Source organism: Pseudopipra pipra, unplaced genomic scaffold (genome assembly GCF_036250125.1).
Source record: "Pseudopipra pipra isolate bDixPip1 unplaced genomic scaffold, bDixPip1.hap1 HAP1_SCAFFOLD_86, whole genome shotgun sequence".
Classification (NCBI taxonomy): Eukaryota; Metazoa; Chordata; class Aves; order Passeriformes; family Pipridae; genus Pseudopipra; species Pseudopipra pipra.
In genome coordinates this window covers 11,987-33,194 of record NW_026991227.1, presented here as the reverse complement: position 1 = coordinate 33,194, position 21,208 = coordinate 11,987, and the positions used below count along the sequence as shown (strand labels likewise).

At 60.3% G+C, this 21,208-nt stretch overlaps 3 protein-coding genes and 1 long non-coding RNA gene across 6 annotated transcripts; 2 read left to right on the top strand and 2 right to left on the bottom strand.

The window, feature by feature from the left end:
• Positions 1-55: 55 nt before the first annotated feature.
• LPAR2 (lysophosphatidic acid receptor 2) lies at positions 56-6,987 on the bottom strand. The gene is made up of 3 exons (XM_064643862.1): positions 6,696-6,987; positions 2,403-3,142; positions 56-1,582 (listed from the first exon to the last, which is right to left on the bottom strand). The coding sequence occupies exons 2-3, from the start codon at positions 3,133-3,135 to the stop codon at positions 1,281-1,283; spliced, it is 1,035 nt and encodes a 344-aa protein (XP_064499932.1). The 5' UTR covers positions 3,136-3,142; positions 6,696-6,987; the 3' UTR covers positions 56-1,280.
• Positions 5,257-9,581, top strand: LOC135408929 (uncharacterized). The gene is made up of 3 exons (XR_010427931.1): positions 5,257-6,382; positions 8,976-9,142; positions 9,522-9,581. It is a non-coding gene; the product is annotated as an uncharacterized LOC135408929 (long non-coding RNA).
• Positions 9,492-12,123, bottom strand: NXNL1 (nucleoredoxin like 1). Its single transcript, XM_064643866.1, has 2 exons — positions 11,546-12,123; positions 9,492-10,018 (listed from the first exon to the last, which is right to left on the bottom strand). The coding sequence occupies exons 1-2, from the start codon at positions 11,866-11,868 to the stop codon at positions 9,727-9,729; spliced, it is 615 nt and encodes a 204-aa protein (XP_064499936.1). The 5' UTR covers positions 11,869-12,123; the 3' UTR covers positions 9,492-9,726.
• Positions 12,124-12,315: 192 nt separating this feature from the next.
• On the top strand, positions 12,316-21,069 carry SLC27A1 (solute carrier family 27 member 1). Of its 3 annotated transcripts, none has more exons than XM_064643854.1 (12): positions 12,316-13,243; positions 15,544-16,001; positions 16,130-16,291; positions 16,712-16,781; positions 16,913-17,004; positions 17,423-17,532; positions 17,922-18,131; positions 18,341-18,467; positions 18,907-19,044; positions 19,254-19,418; positions 19,517-19,663; positions 19,854-19,985. In XM_064643854.1, the coding sequence occupies exons 1-12, from the start codon at positions 13,077-13,079 to the stop codon at positions 19,967-19,969; spliced, it is 1,962 nt and encodes a 653-aa protein (XP_064499924.1). In that variant the 5' UTR covers positions 12,316-13,076; the 3' UTR covers positions 19,970-19,985. The 3 variants fall into 3 exon arrangements, with proteins under 3 accessions (XP_064499924.1, XP_064499923.1, XP_064499926.1); XM_064643853.1 differs by lacking the exon at positions 19,854-19,985 and adding an exon at positions 19,992-21,069 and having other exon boundaries at positions 12,331-13,243; XM_064643856.1 differs by lacking the exon at positions 19,854-19,985 and adding an exon at positions 19,992-21,069 and having other exon boundaries at positions 12,338-13,243; positions 15,607-16,001.
• Positions 21,070-21,208: the final 139 nt, after the last annotated feature.

The following is a 21,208-nucleotide window of genomic DNA, read 5'->3' as shown; positions in this document are numbered from 1 at the left end:
CCCCCCTCCACCCCAGTCCCACCCACATTTTATTCCAGTTCTCCACATCCAACTCTTTCTTTTCTAAAACCCAGGGCAAAACCATTTATTCCAGGACTCTCTGGGACACAGAGGTGGGAAGGATATTCCAAGGCTTCCAGTCAGTCCAGGAGACCCCGCCACCCCTGCCTGACTCTGCTCTGCAACAAAGAAACCCTCCAGAAAGTCGTGTTCTCCTCGAGTGGCCACTCTGGGGGCTGATCCTCGGACAAAACCAGGACGTTTGATTAAAGAAAACACCCTGAAATTATGAATTTAGGTGATATTCCGGCGCCACGTGGAAAACAACTCCCCCTGCATTTCACACCGGCGCATCCACAGCGGCTGAGGTTTAACCATGCGAAAGGGAAGGAAAGCTGGAGGATTATTCCCAGTTTCTGAGAATATCCTGGATGTTCTCCCCTCCAGACACAGCCCCAGCACCGACACCGACCGTTCACATCCCAGGGGAGGGGCTGCCGTTAACGAAGATTCCCAGTTTCTCTGCAGGGAGAAAATCGGGCCTGGGGCAGATTCGAGGTGTTGTTTGAGCGTTGAGGTACAAAAGCTGCACGTTAGAAATCCTGACTGCCTCGGAATGTGACCTCGAGCTGCCCCAGAGGGATTTCCAGGGAGCAGAGGGCTGGTTTAATGGGAACATGACTCACTCCACACCCGTGAGCACATGGTATCACTTAGCAGAGCACAAACACAACTGCAGCTCCTCAGCCCCTCTCCAGCTCAGCGAGGAATTCCGTGCTCCCAAACATCCTCCCAGAGCCTGGAACGCTCCGAAATCCAATTAAAAAAAACCCACTTGGGAAAGCAGGGATCTGCTTCTCAGGAAGCACTTTGCAGGGATTCCCCTCGGAGGAGGCTTAGGGGGATAACCAGCTTTGGGAAGCAGGTGGGACACAGCCTGGGTCAGGCTCTGAGTGACAGGTGAGCCCGGAGAGTTCTGGCTGCCCGGAGCTTGGGAAGGGCCGTTCCCGAGGGATAATACTGAAGGACCAAGGAAATACTTTGCTCGCCGGGAGAAATTCCCGTCCCGCGCCTCCGGACGCCGCCACACCGACTCAGCCCCTCGTTAAAAAGAGTCTTTAATGAGAATCCCCCTCCGAGGTCCGTGAGACCACCTCGTCCTTCGAGTCTTCCCGGGGGGAACCGTCCGTGCCGGAGCTTTGGGGACGCTGGGGAGCCCGGCCCGGCCCCCTGCGGGAGCGGGGCAGCTCCGGGGCTCGGGGCAGCTCCGGGGCTCGGCGCTAGATGGAGGAGTCGACGGTGAAGTGGCCGTTGTGCGAGAGGGTGCCGCGGTCGGCCGTGTTCAGCTTGACCGCGGTGGGCGTGTACTTGGAGTTGCGGGGGCACGGGAAGCACAGGATGCGGCGGAAGGTGCTCCTCATCTCCGTGTCGCGGTACGAGTAGACAATGGCGTTGATGAGGGAGTTGATCTCGGCCAGCAGCAGCACGTACTTCTCCACCGCCAGCACGTTGCAGCTCTTGCAGCCCAGCCCGTCCAGGAGCAGCACCACCTGCCCGGGGGTCCAGCAGATCACAAAGGCGCCTGGGAGAGAGGTGATCCGGGGAAAAACGGGGGGAAAACGAGGGGGAAGTCGGGGGAAATCAGGGGAAAAACAGTCGGGGAAGAATCAGGGGGAAATCGGGGGGAAATCAGTGGAATCACAGGAATCTTGTGAAAAAAGTCGCCCCACAGCTCCAGAGAGCAGGGAATGTCACCTTCCAGCCCTCCCTGCTGTCACCTCCCCACCCCACAGAGCCCAGGGTGGGGCATTAAAGTGTCATCTGGACTGAGCTGAGCACACGGGCTCAGTAAATCCACGTCCTGAAACTGCTGAGTTCCTCAGCACCCAGCCCAAACCACCACCCAGCCCACAACCCCACAGCCCCAGACACCAGGGAACAGAATGTCACTTCCCTCACTTCCCTGTGTCACCTCCCCACCCCACAGAGCCCAGGGCAGGGCATCAAAGCATCATCTGCGCTGGGCTGAGCACACGGACTCACTCAGGTCCTGAAACTCTTGGGTTCCTCTTCAGCCCAACCCAAATCACCACCCAAACCACCACCCCACAGCTCCAGACACCAGAGAAGCAGAACCTCACTTCCCTCACTTCCCTGTTGTCACCTCCCCACCCCACAGGGCCCAGGGGGGAGGATTAAAACATCCTTTGGACTGAGCTGAGCACACAGACTCAGTAAATCCACATCCTGAAACTGTCGAGTTCCTCAGAACCCAACCCAACCCACCACCCCAACCACCACCCCACAGCCCCAGACACCAGGGAATGTCACCTCCCCACCCCACAGAGCCCAGGGTGGGGGACCAGAGCATCCTGTGGACTGCTCAGAGCCCGTGGACTCACTCAGGATGATGGTGACCGTCTTGACCAGGCTGATCATGGTCTCCCTGTAGCGGGGGTGGAAGCTGGTGTGCTTGGACATCCTGGTCATCTTCCTCTTGACGTAGATGAAGATGTGGGTGTACACCACCACCATGATGAGGAAGATGACGAGGTTGGAGATGGCCCAGAAGGTCAGGTAGCTCCTGCTGTAGAGGGGGGCCATGCTGGAGCACTTGTCCAGGGCGCAGAGGCAGTGCCAGCCGTAGGAGGGGATGAGCCCCAGCAGCAGCGCCGTGACCCAGATGCAGAAGATGAGGATGGTGACGCGCTGGTTGGACATCTTGCTGTGCAGCTGCATGGTGAACACCGTCTGGTGCCGCTCCACCGCGATGGCCAGCAGGTTCACCACCGAGGCCGTCAGGCTGGTGTCCAGCAGGCTCTGCCGGATGAACCAGGTCTTGAGGGACAGCTCGGCCGTGCGGGGCCCCGTGTGGAACATGAGGAACATGTAGGCGATGCCCGCGAACAGGTCGGCGGCCGCCAGGTTGCCCAGCAGGTAGTAGATGGGGTAGTGGAAGCGGCGGTTGATGACGATGGCCGTGATGACCAGCAGGTTGGTCAGCAGCACGATGACGCTCACGGTCAGGCCCAGGGCCACCACCAGCACGTCCTTGGTGCGCCAGTACGTGGTCAGCTCCTTGCGGGAGTTGTTGTAGAAGAAGCCCACGGTCTCGTTGTAGAAGCAGTGCCTCATGGCGGCCCTGGGGGGACAGCAGGGTTGGGGACACCTCAGGGGGACAGGGCCGGGGGGGCAGAGCCCTGCAGGAGGGCTCTTGGCAGGGGTGGGGCCTGGAACAGCCGGGAGCAACCACAGGAGGGATGGGAGAGAGCTTGGAACGCTCCGGAACAACCACAGGAGGGATGGGACAGGGAGGAGCTTGGAACATTCAGGAACAACCACAGCGTGGATAGGAGAGCTTGGAACACCCAGGAACAGCCACAGGGAGGAGCTGGGAACACCCAGGAACAACCACAGGAGCAACAGGAAAGTCCTGAGCTGTCCCCAGAGCCCTCGGCTGCCCCCAGAGTCACCCTGAGGAGGCAGCAGGACCTGGGAGGCTCCTGGGAGGAGGTTGGATCTGCCAGATCCGATAAGGGAATGTCCCGGCCCGGCCCACGGGACAGACTAAACTGTTGTGGTTGTCCCAGACGTGATGCTTCAGAAATGTGAAAACAAAGAGGGTTTATCAGCCAGTTCCTAAACATTCCCCCCCCCCCCATGGAGGCTGAGGCTCCACAGCTGCTGCTGCCCCAGGAATGCTCTGGGAGCACCAAAACTCAGCCTTCCTGGGCAGTTTTGCTGCTTAAAGCTGTTTGAGGCTCCTCACGTTTCTTTGACACCCAGGGCCGTGCTGGGAGCAAGACCTGACAAGCCTCTGGTGTGGATTCCAGCAGGAAGAACCCATTCCCAAAGCTTCCTGGTCCCTGAGGAGCCGAGCACGAGCAGCAGGGAAAGGTAAGGATATTTCACCCCCAGCCTCGGATTTTACACCTGGGAATCAACAGGGGGAGAGGACCCAGCCCATGGCAGGGGGTGGAACCAGAGGAGCTTCAAACAGTTCCCTTCCCATCCAAACCATTCCATGGTTGACTCGTCCATTAAAAAAAAAAAAAAAAAAAGGCAGGAAAAACACAGCCCGAGGGATGAGAACCCGCTGATCCCACCCCACAGATGTTCCTGCTCCTTCCCTAACCCAGAGCCTGGAAATCTCCAGTCAGGCCTGGCTTTGGTCCCACAGGGATGGGCAAACCCGTCCCGGAGCCTCCGGAGGTGCCGAAAAATGACACGGATTTTCCTTCCCCTGGAGAGTTGTGCACATGAATCACCAGCTCTGCTGTCCCCGAACATCCACTCGGGAAGCTGAGCCAGGGGAGGGTCAGGCTGGATATTTGGGAGAGGTTTTCCATCCAGAGGGTGGTCGGGCACTGGGAACAGGCTCCCCAGGGATCGGTCACGGCTCCAAGGCCACCAGAGCTCCAGGAGTGTTGGGACACCAGGGACAGGGTGGGATTTTGGGGTGTCCTGAGCAGGGCCAGGACTTGGACTCGATGACCCTTGTGGGTTCCTTCCAGCTCAGGATATTCCATGATTTTAGAGCTCAGGGAGCGTTTGGATAACACCCTCAGGCACAGGGGGGGATTTTGGGGTGTCCCGGGCAGGGGTTGGACTCGACGACCCTTGTGGGTCCCTCCAGCTCAGGACACTCCACGATCCTCCTCATTTCGGAGAAGGCAGCAGGAACACAACTGTCTCCAAACAGGGAGGAACCCCCGAGTGCCTGAGTCAGCCCCGCGTTAATCACCCCGAAACCCAAACCCCGCTCGGGGCCCTCCCGTTCCCGAGCTCTGCAGGCAGAGGAGGCTCCAGGGCTGCGTTTTCCGGGACGCTCCGGCCGGAGCCCTCGGCGGAGCAACAGGGATCGTTCCGGGCTTATCTGCGGCACCGCACCCACCTGGGCTGTGCAAACAAGGAGCCGAGCCAAGAAAACCCCATTGTACCTGCAGCTGAACTTTTGATCCCGCTGCCTCCTCCGACACCCCCCGAGGGGAGAGCTGGACCCCCGGGACGGGCCACTCAGAAAGCTGCTGAGCGGGGAAATATCGCCTTTCATAAACATTGGGGGGGGGGGGGGAGAAGGAAAAGGGGAGGGGAGGAGTCAGGCTGCCCCGGGGGGGGATTTTGGGTGGGCTGGGCCTGTGTAGCAAGCCCGTCTTCCCTCTTTTCCTCAGCTCGTGGGATGTTTGTGGACCCGGAGCCGAGCGGGAGTCCCGATGGAATGGGAGGGACGGAAGGAGCCTGGCAGGTAACCGGGAGCGTTCCGGCTGGAATGTGGGGAGCTGGAGGAAGGACGAGGAGGGGAGGAAAGCCCTGGGAGAGGAGGAACGCTGTGAATCACGGCAGGCTGATGAGCACCTTGCCAGGGTGTTCCCGGGCAGGTAGGGGATCAAGGCCGGGCCATTCACATGCAGAACAGCTTCCTCTCCATGTGCAACAGCCCCGAATCGCTGGAGTTCAGGAAGTCACCGAATCATGAACGGTTTGGGTGGGAGGGGACATTTTAAGGTCACCTCGTTCCACCCCCTGCCACGGGCAGGGACACCTTCCACTATCCCAGGTTGCTCCAACCTGGCCTTGGACACTTCCAGGGATGGGGCAGCCCCAGCTTCTCTGGGAATTCCATCCCAGCTCCTCCCCATTCTCACAGGGAATCCACCTAAATCTTTCCTCTTTTAGTTCAAATCCCTTCCCCCCTTGTCCTGTCACTCCCTGCCCGGGTGAATCTCACAAACCCCCTCCGAGCCCCGGCATCACACACAGATCAGCCCACGCTGATGCCAACACCCAAAACCCGCTTCTCTGGGCAGCACTTGGAGCGCGGGGAAAACTCGGAGCGCCCCAAATCCCTCCGGAACGTGCCGAGGGCTCGGAGCCCGCCCCGCTCGGGGTGTCGCAGAGCAGGGACAGGTTAACAACGCCCGGGAGCGGCTCCGGGAGCTCCGCTGGCACCCTGCGATTACCGCCCGACCTTGGGGCTCGGCACAAGGACGGCCGGGGCCAGGAACCCCATCGCCCGGGAGGGGGTGAGGAAAGAGCCCGAGGAGCAGCAGAGCCGAGCCGGGGCTGGGGCCATGATGCACAAAGGAGCTGGATGAGTCTATTGTTCGGTGTCCGAGCAACCCCCCGGGCTCCGCTCGGCTCTGCCCGGCGCAGGTCCGGGCTCTCCGGCTTTGTTTACTCGGTAAAACGAGCGGCTGGCTCCGAGCTGCGCCCGCTCACGGCCCCCTCGCCTTGAGCAATCGGCAAACACCGCCCGGCTCTTCCAGGGGGGCAGGAGCCGGCTCGGAAGGAGGGCAGGACACGTCGTGTCTCCTCCGGGATTTCTCGCCCTCCACAGCTCGAGTTCGCGGCGAGTTCAGGAGTCCTCCGCGCCGCGGTAAAGGTGCGATTCCTTTTTAATTCCTGGGTAATCCAGTTCCTCCCGGGGAAGCACTTAACTCCGGGATCTGGGAAGGCATCCGCCACTTGTTGCCAGCCCCGCAGCCGCGCGTGGAGCGGGGATGAATGGCTTGGAATTCGGCTCCCACTTAATAACCACAATCAGCGCCGATCGAGGCGGAACAATGGATCCGTAAAGGCTCCCGGGGCTCACATCCAACCTGTTTTACCCACGGCTTTCGAGCCAACCGCTCCAACCGCCGCTCCATTTTTTAAGCCTGGAAGAGCATTTTTTACTCCCGAGAGGAAAATCTTACCTGGGAACTCAACGCCGCCTCCAAACCCGGCGCTCAGCATCGACCTCGGCGCCCCGGGGAGCCAGGGCGGCGATCCTGCGAGGGGATCCCCATCTCCTGGAGGGCAGAGCCGCTTCCCGAGCCGGGGAACAACCCCCTCTCCCCCCCGAGCGCCTCACAGGAAAGTTTGAGCCGCGGAGTCCATCGCGGGGAGAAGCTCCTGGGAGGCGACTTGTGCGGCTGCGGAGGAGCCGCGGCCTCCTCGGATCCTCCCCTGGGCGGGTCCTGCGGGCCCCGGGAGCCGAAACCCGAGCCCTCGGCGCCTCCTCGGAGCCCCAAAAGCGCTTCCCGAGAGCCTCCGGCCGCGGCTGGATCGAGGTGGCTCCGCATCGCCCCGCAGGACCGGTCCCGGGGCGGGAGCGGCGCCAGGACCCGCCCGGCAACTGGTCCCAGTGCCGCCGCCGCACTGGGGAGCCCGGCCGGGGAGCGGGGCTGCCCGAGGATCCCGGGGGAGGCACCGGAGCACCCGGGCACCGACAGCACCCGCGGCTCGGGGGGCGCGTCGGGTCGGGATCCAGCCCCCCCATCCCGGGTGGATCTTTGGATCGGGATCCAGCCCCCCCATCCCAGGTGGATCTTTGGATCGGGATCCAGCCCCCCCATCCCGGGTGGATCTTTGGATCGGGATCCAGCCCCCCCATCCCGGGTGGATCTTTGGATCGGGATCCAGCCCCCCCATCCCGGGTGGATCTTTGGATCGGGATCCAGCCCCCCCCATCCCAGGTGGATCTTTGGATCAGGATCCAGCACCCATATCCCAACTGGACCATCAGTCAGGATCCAGCCCCCCCCATCCCGGGTGGATCTTTGGATCAGGATCCAGCCCCCGTATCCCAACTGGACCATCAGTCAGGATCCAGCCCCCCCCATTTCCAGTGGGCCATTAAGTCAGGATCCAACCCCCCCACATTCCAACTGGAGCATGGGGTCAGAATCCAGACCCCCTCCTTCTGAGTGGACCAGAGGGTCAGATCCAGCCCCACATTCCAGCTGGACCATGAGGATTCAGCCCCTCACATCCCAACTGGACCATCAGGTCAGGATCCTCCTCCTCCTCCCTTGTCTGCTTCCCTGGGAACGATGTTATCGTCAGGAACAGCCCTGACCTGCTGCCAGGGACACCGGGAGAGCAGGACCTGCCCTGGGAGATGGGGACAGCCCGGGACAAAGGGATGGACACTGGGACAGGGATCCAAGGGACAGGGATCCAAGGGACAGGGATCCACAGGGAGGAGGCTACGGAGAGCCTGGGACAAAGGGATGGAGACAGGGATCCCCAGGGACAGGGACAGACACAAGGACAGGGATCCCCAGGGACAGGGACAGACACAAGGACAGGGATCCACAGGGAGGAGGTCACGGAGAGCCCAGGACAAAGGGATGGAGACAGGGATCCACAACACCCCCCCAGGATGGAGCACTGGATGCTGAACAGGGACGGGACTGCGGAGCCCCGACAGCCACCAGTCCAGCCCCTCTTCTCCCCCCGTCCCCTCCATCCCTCCAGGAGTTTTCCTGTTCCTCCCCCGTTCCAAAGGGTCTCCCGGGGTGTCCTGGCGTTGTCCCCCCCAGGCCGGGTCACGGAGTAACCTGATCCCAACCCGGCCACGTCCTGGTGCCCAGCAGAGCCTCGGCAGGGAAACACTTCCAAGGAAAACATCTGTCCCCTCCCCTTTCTTCCACTTCTCCTTTCCAAGGGGGGTTTTAATTGTTTGAGTGGATTTTGCGTTCCCAAACAAGCCCTAAAGGCAACATTTTCCTTTAACCCTCTCGGCTGCCACTGCTCCCCCCCAATGATCATCTGAAGGGTTGGTTTTTTGGCTGCTTTTTTGGAATCCCAGGAATGTTTAGAAACCTCCTGGAAGGAGTCATGTCATCCCAATGTCATCAGCAGCCCCCCGAAATTCCTCAAATGAATCCTGCCTGAGTCCCAGCTGGCTCAGAGATTCCCAAACCTGCTCAGAGGAGCCCAATCCCACAACCCCTCAGCTCCCAGGGATGGAACCTTTAAAAATGCAGGAATTCCATCACACCCCCGGCTGCTGGATCAGTGCCAGCTCCGGAGCAGAGCTGGTGGGAGCCCAGACCATCAAAGAATCCCTTAAAACAAAGGGATGGGGAAGGAATCCCAGCCCACAGCAGGGTTTTGCTTTTCCTCCAATGAGTTAAAAACCGTTTGGAATCCCAAAAAAATCATGAAGGACCTGGAAAACTTCTCTCTCCCCCTTTCTCCTTCCCCAGGCTCGGCTGTTTGGGACACTCTAATCCCAAGTATTGTTGGAAACACCTTAAACTGGGGCCTGAAGGGAAACCTGAACCTGGGATCTCGTCACCTTGGCTCGTGGGATGAGATGGAAAACCAGCTGAGGATGTTGGAAAGGGACAAAGCCAACACTCTGCTCCCCCTGGTAACCCCCCTGGGCATGGATTTGGGTGGGAGAACATCCCTGGACACTCTTGGTGGCAATTCCAGCCTCTCCAGGAGGAGAGCAGGGTGGTGGGGGGGGTTATTTTGGAGCAGGGATGGTCTGGGGGCCCCTCCGGGTGGCTCCTCCTGATCCACACGGGAAGGAAGGGAGTTATCCCCAGGGAGGGCAGGAGGCAGGAGCAGCAGTTCCAAGGTGATGCCCCATCGTTTGGGGTTGGAATCACATCGGGACCCCAGGACCCTTCACCACCTCCCCTGGGCATTTTTAATGCAATTCCCAGTTTTTGAGCTGTTTACAGTCACTCCCTGAATTCTGGTCTCTAAGAGTTACTTTTCTCCTCCCCTTTTTTGGTAAACAGACAACAAAAACGTTACTTTTAATCCCAATCCTGGCGAATAAATGCCTGAGACACCCCGGCAAGGTTTTTCCGGCGCCGGATTCTGGGATGACATGAGGAAACACATCCCACTCCGGGTCGGAATATCTCAATTACAGCGATTTTCCAGGTGGGAGGAGCTGGATGTGGGAGCCATCCCACTGATCCCACGAGCTCTTGGAGCTGCTTAGGGGTCTTCCTCCCCTCCTTCCTCCCCCTCTTCCCCGTCCCTGTCCTTGTCCAGCCTGTACTTGAGCCGGCGCAGGGGGTGCGTGAGGCTCCTCCGGGCGGGGCTGTCGAAATCCTCGGCCAGGCGGAAATTCCGGTCCAGGATCTCGGCGGCCTCCTGCCAGTTCTGGAAGCACCGGGGGCCCATCCTCTGGATCTCCTCCACGGCGTTGGCCACCAGCACGTCCCCGCTGGGCTTCAGCACCACCACGGCCGGCACCTCGGACACGGCGAAGCGCAGCTCCAGCTCCCTGCCGGCAACGGGAACGGGGTGGGAGCGGGAATGGGAGTGGGAGTGGGAGTGGGAGTGGGAGTGGGAATGGGAGTGGGAATGGGAGTGGGAATGGGAACGGGAGTGGGAGTGGGAATGGGGAGTGGGAATGGGAGTGGGGATGGGAGTGGGAGTGGGAGTGGGAATGGGAATGGGAGTGGGAATGGGAGTGGGAATGGGAGTGGGAGTGGGAGTGGGAGCGGGAATGGGAGCGGGAATGGGAGTGGGAATGGGAGTGGGAATGGGGATGGGAGTGGGAATGGGGATGGGAGTGGGAATGGGAGTGGGAATGGGAGTGGGAATGGGAATGGGAATGGGAGTGGGAATGGGAGTGGGAATGGGGATGGGAGTGGGAATGGGGATGGGAGTGGGAATGGGAGTGGGAGTGGGAATGGGAATGGGAGTGGGAATGGGGATGGGAGTGGGAATGGGAGTGGGAATGGGAGTGGGAGTGGGCTGGGGGGTCCCATGGGAATTGGCACTGGATGGAGGTGGAAGAGGGGGTGGGAAGGGGTGGCATGTGGGGTTTGGGTAAGGAGAGATGGGGTTTGGGTGTTGGGAGATGGGATTTGGATGATGGGAGATGGGATTCAGGTGTTGGGAGATGGGATTTGGGTGTTGGGAGATAGGATTTGGATGATGGGAGATGGGATTCAGGTGTTGGGAGATGGGATTTGGATGATGGGAGATGGGATTTGGGTGTTGGGAGATGGGATTCAACTCCCAGGTCCTGTTTTTCCAGCCATTAAACATCAACAAGAGGCTCCAAATTCCACCCTCCTGCAGTTTATCCTCCAAAAGAGCCGGGGATCGTTCTGGGTGTTAATTAGGCTCGTTCTGCCGCTAACGAGGTTACAGTAATTGGTTCCAATCCGGCCACATCCCAGTCCAGGGCTCTGGGGCCCGGCCTGCAATGTTTGGGACTTAGAATGGAAAATCGGGATACAGGAACAGCGGGAATATTTTATGTATTTTAAATTAAACCTCCTTGGGTTTGGGGGTCCTGGGGCTGTGGGAACCCAGTTTTGGGGGTCCTGGGGCTGTGGGGTCCCAGTTGGGGGGTCACAGAGCTGTGAGGTTCTGTTTAGATATATGTATAAATATATCTCTCTATATAAAATATGTATGTATAACATTATGATATATAATGACATTTATATATAATATTATATACAATGACATTATATTTATATACAATATGACATATAATGGCATTAGTGTTATATTTACATATAATATTATATATGACATATATTATATATATATTATATATCACATATGGTGACATTATATGACATTATGACACAGATTAGACTAGATCATATGACATATATTATAATTAAAATATTTCCAGCAGGTGCAGCCAGGGGGCTCCGGGGGTTTCCCAGTCACACCCCACACCGACCTCTCCAGTCTTACAAGACCCTCGACCCCCAGAGAAGACCCTCGACCCCCAGAGAAGACCCTCGACCCCCCAAGCCGCGGGCCCCCCCGTGCCCGGCCGTACCTGCCGAAGGTGTCCCCGAAGGGCAGCGCGAGCCAGCGGCGGGGCATGGAGCGCAGGAACGCGCTCTGCTGCTCCTCCGTCTCGTCGCGGGACACGTAGACCAGGACGAGCTGGCGGGAGCGCTCCACGTAGAACTCGTCGGTGAGGCGCTGGAAGAAGTCCTTGAGCAGGGGCGCGAAGTCCCGGCAGCGCGGGCACTGCCCCGAGCCGAAGTAGAGCAGCAGCACCTTGTTGTCCAGCGCCCCGCGCAGCTCCCGCTCCGTGTCCAGCTCGTCCTCCTCCCGGTTCGCCTTCAGCACCTTCCCGGCGAAGAGCGCGGACATGGCGAGGGGAGGAAGGCTCGGGGAGGAGGGGAGGTGACGGATCGGGGCGCGGAGCAGCGGGAGAAGGGGGATGGAGCCCCCCGGGCGCCTCTGCTGCCCCCGCCGCGATCCCGGGATTAGCGGTGAGGATTCCCGTGATCGGATTAAATGGGAGGGGCTGGGAGATGAGGCGGGGGCGTCCCGGGGTCAAGGGGGGAGTGTTTGGGGGTGTGGGGGTGTGGGCGGTGCTGGGAATGTTGGGTCTTGGCTGCGGGGTCTTGGTTGTGTAGGTGCCCATGGTCGTGGGGGTCTGGTTGTGGGGATCCTGGTTTTGGGGGTCCTTGGGTCTGTGGGGTCCCGGTTATGGGGGTCCCGGGGGTGTTGGTCGTGTAGACCCCCATGGCTGGGGGGTCTCAGGGCTGAGGGCTCTTGGTTGTCGGGTCCCAATGATGGGTGTCCTGGGGCTGGGGGGTTCCAGTAGTGGGGGTCCTGACGTCCATGGAGTCCCAGTTATGGGGTCCTGGTCCATGTGAGTCCAGTTTTGGGGGTCCTGGGGATCGGTTTTGGGGGGTCCCCCAACCCCCCCCCGTCACTGCGTGTGGGCGTGGCTCCTCCAGACCCCGCCCTCCTCCCACCCGGACCCGCCCCTCTCCCGTCAGGCCCCTCCCATCTCCCTCCTCCCCTCCCTCCCCGCCTCAGCCAATCCGCTGCCGGCAGCCGCGCTGCCAACCAATAGGATCGCGCTCCTCCTTCCGCCCCGCCCCTCGTGGGCGGGGCCGCGTCTGAGGCGGCGGCGGCTCCGGTAACGGCGGCAGCGCCGGGAAAGGGGGACCGGGAGGGCCCGGGGAGGCCCCGGAACGGCCCCGGACCGACCCTCCGAGCCCCGGACCCACCCCCAGATCCCGCGGTGAGGCCCGGCCCGGCCCGGCCCCCGGAGCACCGGCAGCGGGGGAGCCCTGGCCCGACCCCCGGAGCCCCGGAACGACCCCTCTGAGCCCCGGCCTGATCCCCCGGAGCCCCAGACCGACCTTCCCCGAATCCCGGACCGACCCCCGGAGCCCCGTCCCTGATCCCGGTCCCATCCCCTGGAGCCCGGTCCCTGATCCTGGGTCCCTGTCCCCCATGGCAGACCCCCGTCCCTGATCCCCGTCCCTGATCCCGGTCCCTGATCCTGGGTCCCCGTCCCTGATCCCGGTCCCCGATCGGGGTCGCGGGTCCCGTTCCCAGCCATGCACCCCGCGGGGCTCTGCGCGGCCTCCCTGGGCTCTCTGGGGCTGCTGCGGCTCTTGGGGGCCCCGTGGCCCTGGAGCGTGGCGGCCTCGCTGGGGCTGTGCCTGGGCGGCGGCGGGTGGCGGCTGCTGCGGCTCATCGTGCGGACGGCGCCCCGGGACCTCTTGTGAGTCGGGGGGCACGGGGCGAGGGGGGGTGTGCGGCGTCCTTCGACCTGACCCCCACCCCGACCCCTCTCCGACCTCCCCTGGCCCCTCCATCTCAATTCTAACCCCCCCGGGCCCCCCATGACACAACGCCCGAACCCCCTCTGACCCCCCCCACGACACACCCCTGACCCTGACCCCCCTCTGATTCACCGAACCCCGTCTCGACCCTCACCCCCCTCTGACCCACCCTGACACCCCCCATCTCGACCCTGATCTCCCCCGACCCCCCTCTGACTCCCCTTGACCCCCCCAAATCTGACCCCCATGACCCTGCCGCTAAGCCCCCCGACCCCCTTGACCCCCCCGTCCCTCATGAACCCCCTGACCCCTCCCCAGTCCCCCCCAGCCCCCAGCCCAGGGTGCTCCAGGATGTTCTGGGATGCTCCAGGATCCATCCCATGGACACCATGGGAGCAGTCACGGGGTGATGCCTCCACACTCCCAGGGAGGGGGGATCCCCCCAAAATGTGGGGTCTGAGGTGGGGGCAGAGTCTCCAGCATCTCCCGTCTCCTGGGATTCCACTGCTGCCCTTAGTTCCATGGATTTTAGGTCCCCTAAAACAAGGATGTGCCTTTATTCACAAGGATTCCCAAGGATTTGGAGCTCTGGCTGTTTCCCTCCTCCCCCCCCCAGAGCTCACAGGGAGGGGGATTCCCCCAAAAATTCCATCTGGGAGCACTGAGCCCTCCCCCCCCATCTCCCGGGATTCCCCCACCTCCTCACACTCAGTTCTGTGGTTTTTAGCCCCAAAACCCGAGGATGTCCCGCTATTCCCGAGGCCTGTGCCAGCTCCTTTGAGGAGCTGTTTCCTCTGGGAATAACCCCAGCCAAAATCCCGGAGAATAAAGCCCTTCTGGGGCTCTGGGAGCTCTGAAAGGCTCCTCTGTTCCGGGCTCGGCTCCCTCTGACCCTCTGGCAAAAACCGGCCGCTCCCCCTTCCCCGTTCCCGCTTGGAATCGCTCCCGGAGCTCCGCGGGGGCTCCTCGCTGCTCTTCCAGCCTCCGGGGGTTCTTCCAAGCCCTGCTTGCCCAGCAATCCCCCAATTTCACGGTGGACAAACGCGGCCTCCGGGGAGGGATCGGGGTCCCCCGGGTGGGACCCTGCGGTGGGGCCGGCTCCGTCAGGGAGGGGGGTCGGGGAGTTATTTTTAAGCCAGGTCTATTTTTATAGAGGGGCCGATGGCCAACGAGGTCAGGCAGCAACTTCTCCTGGCAGCTGCTGCCTCGGAGAGCTCAAATAATTCCGGGAATTGGGGAAAACACCCCAAAAAAAGCCCCTCTGGAGCAGCCGGGGCTGTTGTGCTCCGGTATCGAACCCGCCCAGAGGCACCGGTTGGGTCCTTGATAGGCCCAGAAATTGTTAATATTTATTAATTATGGTTCAAATTAGGGGTGGGATTGAATTCCAGAGGCTGAGTCACGGGAAGAGGCAGCAGCTGTCCCGGTTTTTGGGTGAAAGGAGGAAGTTTTTGGGTGAAAGGGGAAGTTTTTGGGTGAAAGGGGAAGCTCTTGGCTCGATTCCTCGGCGCGGGGGCCACGTGTTGTTCTCGAGGCTCAGGGTTGCTTTGGCTTGGAAAAGCTGTCACATCCCAGGGGAAAAGTGTCCAAAAGAGCCCCAGGAGCAGCCAAACCTTCCTGGCAGGAAAGTCGGGAAGTGTTTTGCTGATTTTCTCGGGAAAACTGATAGTTTCCAAGTGGGTTTTATTGTTGAGGTGGGAGAAAACGTCCTTAAAACTGCAATTTACCCTCCTGTCCATCCCCAGCCTGGCTTGACTTCAGCTTCAGCCCAGTATTAACGTCAGTCTTTAATTTCAGCCCCGTTTCACCCTGGTATTAACTGAAAGTTAAGCTTAACTTTAACTTCAACCTGGTGTTAGCTTCCATCCTGCTCAAGTTTAGTTTTAACCCAGTTTAATTTTACCCTGGTGTTACCCTCGGCCTGGTATTAATTTTAACTTCAGTTTAACTCTAGGCCAGTACTTCAGCCTGGTGTTAAGTTCACCCTTGTTTAACTTCAGCTTTAGTCCTGATTAACTTCAGTTTCAGCCCTGATTAACCAACTTTACCTTCAGTTTATTGTTAAGCTCAGCCTGACCTAACTTGAAGCTCAGCTCAGCCTACCATTAATGTCACCCAGCATCACTTTCACCTCCATCCTGCTGTCAACCCACCCTGGTTTAACCCACCCCAGTTTAACTGTGACCTCCCCATCCCGGGTTAACTCCAACTCCAGTTTAACTTGTCGAATCCTCCCCAGCCTCTCCCCCCGCGCCCTAACCCCGACTCGGAGGGTAAAGCCGGGTTTCTGTGCCCTCCCCAGCGGCCTGTGGGTGCTGCTCCGGGTGAAGTTCCACCTGCGGCGGCACCAGCGCTCCCGGGCCACGATCCCGCGGCTCTTCCAGGCCGTGGCGCGGCGGCTGCCGGACAAAGCCGCGCTCATCTACGAGGCCACCGGCGAGCGCTGGACCTTCCGGCGGCTGGACGAGTTCTCCAACGCCGTGGGCAACCTCTTCCAGCAGCTGGGCTTCGGCTCCGGGGACGTGGTCGCCCTGTTCATGGAGTCGCGCCCGGAGTTCGTGGCGCTCTGGCTGGGCCTGGCCAAGGCCGGCGTCGAGGCCACGCTCATCAACTTCAACCTGCGCCGGGAGTCGCTGGTTTATTGCGTCGCCGCCTCCGGCGCCAAGGCCCTGGTGTTCGGGGGGGAGCTGGCGGCAGGTGAGAGGGGAGGGGGCCCGGGAGGGGCAGGGGAGGGGTCCTCCGGGTCCTTTCCGTGCTTCTGGGGGGATTTCCTGGATTATCTTTGCCTCCCTGAGGAATGCTGTGCCCGTGGCTTTGTCTTGCAGCGGTCTCCGAGGTCAACGGGATGCTGGGGAAGAACATGGAAAAGTTCTGCTCCGGGGAATATAACCCGGATCTGGTCCCTGTGGACACCAAACACCTGGATCCGCTCCTGAATTCCGCCCCCAGATCCCCCCCAGCGCAGATCCCGTCAAAAGGCCTGGATGGTGATTGATCCTGGTTTTAATTCCCAGGGTGGTGGGACGGGGAGGTGGCGGAAAACCAGGAAAACTGAGGGATGGAGGTTTTAAATCAACCACTCCAAGCTCAAAACTCATGGAATCATGGAATGGTTTGGGCGGGAAGGGACCTTAAAGCTCATCCCTCAGGAGATTCCAGGATTCTGTGTTTTGGAGTTCATGTCCCTGGAGATCTAAACCAGTCCCAGGACAACCTGCGTGGAGGGATCCGGGTCATGTCCGTGGAGCTCCACAGACCCTTTGGACACATTCCTGTGTCCCTGGGACACGTGGATCCTCCGGGAACCCTCTGGACACGTCCCTGTGTCCCTGTGGTGTTCCGGATGTGTCCAAAGGGGTTTCCCAACCCATGGGGCAGACCCTGACTCCTCTTTTCCCTCTTCCCAGACCGGCTCTTCTACATCTACACGTCAGGCACGACCGGGATGCCCAAGGCGGCCATCGTGGTGCACAGCAGGTGAGGGGGGGGCGTGGCTGGGGGGCGTGGCCAGCAGGGGTGTGGTCAGTGGGTGTAGCCAAGAGGTGTGGCCATGTGGGTGTGGCCATGGGGTGTGGCCAGAGCAGACTCCACCGGTGCCGTGCCCCCAGGTATTACCGGATCGCCGCCTTCGGCTACTACGCCTACCGGATGCGGCCCGAGGACGTGATCTACGACTGCCTGCCCCTCTACCACTCGGCAGGTGGGGCTGCTCCTGCCTCCTCCTCCTGCCTCCTCCTCCTGCCTCCTCCTCCTGCCTCCTCCTCCTTCCTCCTTCACCTTCCTTCCTTCCTTCCTTTCTTCCTTTCCTTCTTCTCCTTCCTTCCTCCTTCCTTTCTCTTCCTCCTTCCTGCCTTCTCCTCCTACTTCCTTCCCTCCTTCTCTCCTTCTCCTCCTCCTTTCTTCCTTCTTCCTTCTTCCTTCTCCTTCTTCCTTCTTTCTCCTCCTTCTTCCTTCCTCCTCCTCCTCCCATCTCCTGCCCTCCATCTCCCTTCCCTCCCTTCTCCCTCCCTCCCTTCCCCTTCCCCCCAGCAGAGGCGAGGCGTTGTCCCCTCCCACCCCTGCTCCCTCCCTCTCCCCCAGATGACCGGATCCCTCCCTCCGTGCTCCTTGTTTTCCAGGGAACATCATGGGGGTGGGGCAGTGCCTGATCCATGGGCTCACCGTGGTCATCAGGAAGAAGTTCTCGGCCAGTCGGTTCTGGGACGACTGTGTCAAGTATCGCTGCACGGTGAGGGAGCCATGGGATGCCTGCGGGGGGAAGGAGCCATGGAATGCCTGCGGGGGGAAGGAGCCATGGGATGCCTGCGGGGGGAAGGAGCCATGGTATGCCTGCGGGGGGAAGGAGCCATGGTATGCCTGCGGGGGGAAGGAGCCATGGAATGCCTGCGGGAGGAAAAGCCTTGGAGACCCTCGGCTCCGACCCTTCCCCCTGCACTGCTGAGGCCACCCCTGGGCCCTGTCCCCCAGGGCCACATCCACAGCTCCTCCCATTTCCACCCTCCCTGCCAATTCATTCCCACCCAGCATTCCCCCCACTCCTCCCTGGGGTCGATTTCCCCCTTTTCCCGCCCTTTTTAAGGATCACTGGAGGCCTGAGCCGTGTTTTTTCTGCTCCAGATCATTCAGTATATCGGGGAAATCTGCAGGTACCTCCTGAACCAGCCGGTCCGTGACTCCGAGAGCCGGCACCGCGTCCGGCTCGCGGTCGGCAACGGGCTCCGGCCCCACATCTGGGAGGAGTTCACCCGGCGCTTCCGGGTGAAGCAGATCGGGGAGTTCTACGGAGCCACGGAATGCAACTGCAGCATCGCCAACCTGGATGGGAAGGTGAGGGCAGCACGGGAAGGGGCACCTCAGAGTCTTCCTCGTCCTCTCCCAGCGGATTGCCGGGAGCTACGTTGGCAATTAGCACAAAAAATCGGGAAAAATCCTAATTTTGGGTGAATTTTTTCCAAAATAAAACAAGAGGGAACCCCCTGGAAGCGCTGACACAGAATCCCTTCAGCTTTTTGGGTTTTTTCCCTGTCTTTTGGAAGGTGGGAGCCTGCGGGTTCAACAGCCGGATTTTGCCCAATGTTTATCCCATCCGGTTGGTGAAGGTCAACGAGGACACCATGGAGCTGATCCGGGATTCCCGGGGGCTCTGTGTCCCCTGTCGCCCAGGTGAGTGCCTTGTGTTGGTCCCATAAAGGTCGATGATCTCATAAAAGTCAGCATCTTGAGTTGATCCTAAAAATCTTGGTGTCATCTTGTGTAGATCCCACAAGTTGGTCCCACCTTGTGCCATCCCATAACTGTCAGTGTCCCCCTGAATTGATCCCATAACTGTTGGTGTCCTGAATTGATCCCATAACTGTCGGTGTCCTGAATTGATCCCATAACTATCAGTGTCCTGAATTGATCCCATACCTGTCAGTGTCCTGAATTGATCCCATACCTGTCAGTGTCCTGAATTGATCCCATACCTGTCGGTGTCTTGTGTTGACCGTAAATCCCGTCACCGCCTCGCGTCGATCCCGTAAGCGTCAATCCCGTAGATGCCCGTTCCTGGCGTGGATCCCGAGGGTTTGGGGTCACTCCGGGGTCGTTCCCGTTGCTGCAGGAGAGCCGGGGCTGCTGGTGGGGCAGATCAACCAGCGGGACCCTCTGCGGCGCTTCGACGGCTACGTCAGCGAGAGCGCCACGAGCAAGAAGATCGCCCACGACGTCCTGCGCAAGGGGGACCAGGCCTATCTCTCAGGTACCTCCCACCGGCATTCCCGGCTTCCCAGAGACCCAAATCCAGGATTCTCCCCCTTGAGAAACGGGGTGGGGACGCCCCCAAGGTGCTCCCGTTGGGATGGGACCGACGGCCGCGAGGCGTCCTGGGATAAACCAAGGAACGAGGCGTCCTGGAACGTCGGCCAGGGATCCCGAGGTGGGTTTTTTGGTGTCTCCTGCTCTTCCCAGGGGATGTGCTGGTCATGGACGACCTGGGATACATGTACTTCCGAGACCGGAGCGGGGACACGTTCCGGTGGCGCGGGGAGAACGTCTCCACCACGGAGGTGGAGGGAGCCCTGAGCCGCATCCTCAACCAGACGGACGTGGTGGTGTACGGAGTGGGAATTCCAGGTGGGACGCCGGGATGGGCCCCCCTGGGACTGGTGGGCCAGGAGAGCAGATTGGTGTTGGGAATGTGGGAATTCCCGTTCCCGCTGTTCCCGTTGCAGGTGTGGAGGGCAAGGCGGGCATGGCGGCCATCGCCGACCCCTCGTCCCGGCTGGACCCGGGGGGTTTGTACGAGCAGCTGACGCCGGTGCTGCCGCCCTACGCCCGGCCCGTCTTCCTGCGCCTGCTGCCACACCTGGACACCACAGGTATGGGCGGGGCCAGGGCGGGGCTTAGAGAGATGGGGTGGGGCCTGGAGAGATGGGGGTGTGGCCTGGTGAGGTGGGGGTGTGGCCTGGAGAGAGGGGGTGTGGCCTGGAGAGATGAGGGTGTGGCCTGGAGAGAGTTTCTATTTTTACGCGTTTTCTTTTTTCTTATTTTTAAATCTTAATTTTTTAGTTTTATTTTTTTATTTCTGTGTTTCTATTTCCAGTTCTTATTTTTCTGCTGCTTTTTTTTTTTCCCACATTTTTTTCATTTTGTTTTTCGTTTTTCTTTTCCCTTTCTCCCTTTGATTCCCCTCAATCCCGTTCCCAGGGACGTTCAAGCTGCAGAAGACCCGTCTCCGGGCGGAGGGTTGGGACCCCCGGCTGGTCCCCGACCGGCTCTTTGTGCTGGACCCTCAACGGGGCCGATACGTCCCCCTGGATCGGGGGATGCACCAGCGGATCTGCTCCGGGAATGCCGGGCTGTGAGCCCCCGGATCCCGGGAAACCCAATGGATCTGTGCCAGGAATGCTGGGTTGTCACTCCCTGGATCCCGGGAATTCCAATGGATCTGTGCCAGGAATGCCGGGCTGTGAGCCCCCGGATCCCGGGAAACCCAATGGATCTGTGCCAGGAATGCTGGGTTGTCACTCCCTGGATCCCGGGAATTCCAATGGATCTGTGCCAGGAATGCCGGGCTGTGAGCCCCTGGATCCCGGGAATTCCAACGGATCTGTGCCAGGAATGCCAGGCTGTGACCCCCTGATCCCGGGAATTCCAATGGATCTGTGCCAGGAATGCCAGGCTGTGACCCCCTGGATCCCGGGAATTCCAACGGATCTGTGCCAGGAATGCCGGGCTGTGAGCCCCTGGATCCCGGGAAATCCAATGGATCTGTGCCAGGAATGCCGGGCTGTGACCCCCTGGATCCCGGGGATTCCAATGGATCTGTGCCAGGAATGCCGGGCTGTGAGCCCCTGGATCCCGGGAATTCCAACGGATCTGTGCCAGGAATGCCAGGCTGTGACCCCCTGGATCCCGGGAATTCCAACGGATCTGTGCCGTGAACACCAGCCTTCCCAGGAACTGGGGGGAATTTCCAGGAAGATTTTTGAGGAAAACAGCAGAATTCCCAGGAAAACCACAACTTGGGGGGGAGTGATGGACCTTTCCAGCTCCTCCATCTCCCCCCAGAGCCGGTTCACCCCCCCACGGGCGCTGATTAACAGGGCAGCGCTAATTAGCGACTAATTAGTGACTCATTAACCTCCCTAGGGACTGTTTCCATGCCGGGGGGGCCGGCAGGGACATATTTATTGAGGGAGCCCCCCCGGATTAACCGATTTAGCCCGTTTTTAACCCGTTTGGCTGTGCCTGACCGCGAGGCCATTAAAAACCAGTGACTGTGGTGTCGTGTACTGGGAGCTGGGGGGGGTAATGAGGGAGGGGCTGCAGGGGGTTGTGGGGGGGGGACGCCCATGATCCCCCTCAGCTGGGGCTTCCTCAGGGGCCGGAGTGTGTCCGGGGGAGGGAACGGAGCCAGGGAA

What these genes read in the sequence shown, in the direction of transcription:
- NXNL1 (XM_064643866.1), bottom strand. Translation starts at nt 11,868, where the DNA reads ATGTCCGCGCTCTTCGCCGGGAAGGTGCTGAAGGCGAACCGGGAGGAG. An exon ending in TTCGGGGACACCTTCGGCAG is followed by an intron (nt 10,019 to 11,545) that starts GTACGGCCGGGC and finishes CGTTGCCGGCAG; the next exon opens with GGAGCTGGAGCTGCGCTTCG.
- SLC27A1 (XM_064643853.1), top strand. Translation starts at nt 13,077, where the DNA reads ATGCACCCCGCGGGGCTCTGCGCGGCCTCCCTGGGCTCTCTGGGGCTG. An exon ending in ACGGCGCCCCGGGACCTCTT is followed by an intron (nt 13,244 to 15,543) that starts GTGAGTCGGGGG and finishes AATCCTCCCCAG; the next exon opens with CCTCTCCCCCCGCGCCCTAA. An exon ending in CGGGGGGGAGCTGGCGGCAG is followed by an intron (nt 16,002 to 16,129) that starts GTGAGAGGGGAG and finishes TTTGTCTTGCAG; the next exon opens with CGGTCTCCGAGGTCAACGGG.
- LPAR2 (XM_064643862.1), bottom strand. Translation starts at nt 3,135, where the DNA reads ATGAGGCACTGCTTCTACAACGAGACCGTGGGCTTCTTCTACAACAAC. An exon ending in GACGGTCACCATCATCCTGA is followed by an intron (nt 1,583 to 2,402) that starts GTGAGTCCACGG and finishes CCTCTCTCCCAG; the next exon opens with GCGCCTTTGTGATCTGCTGG.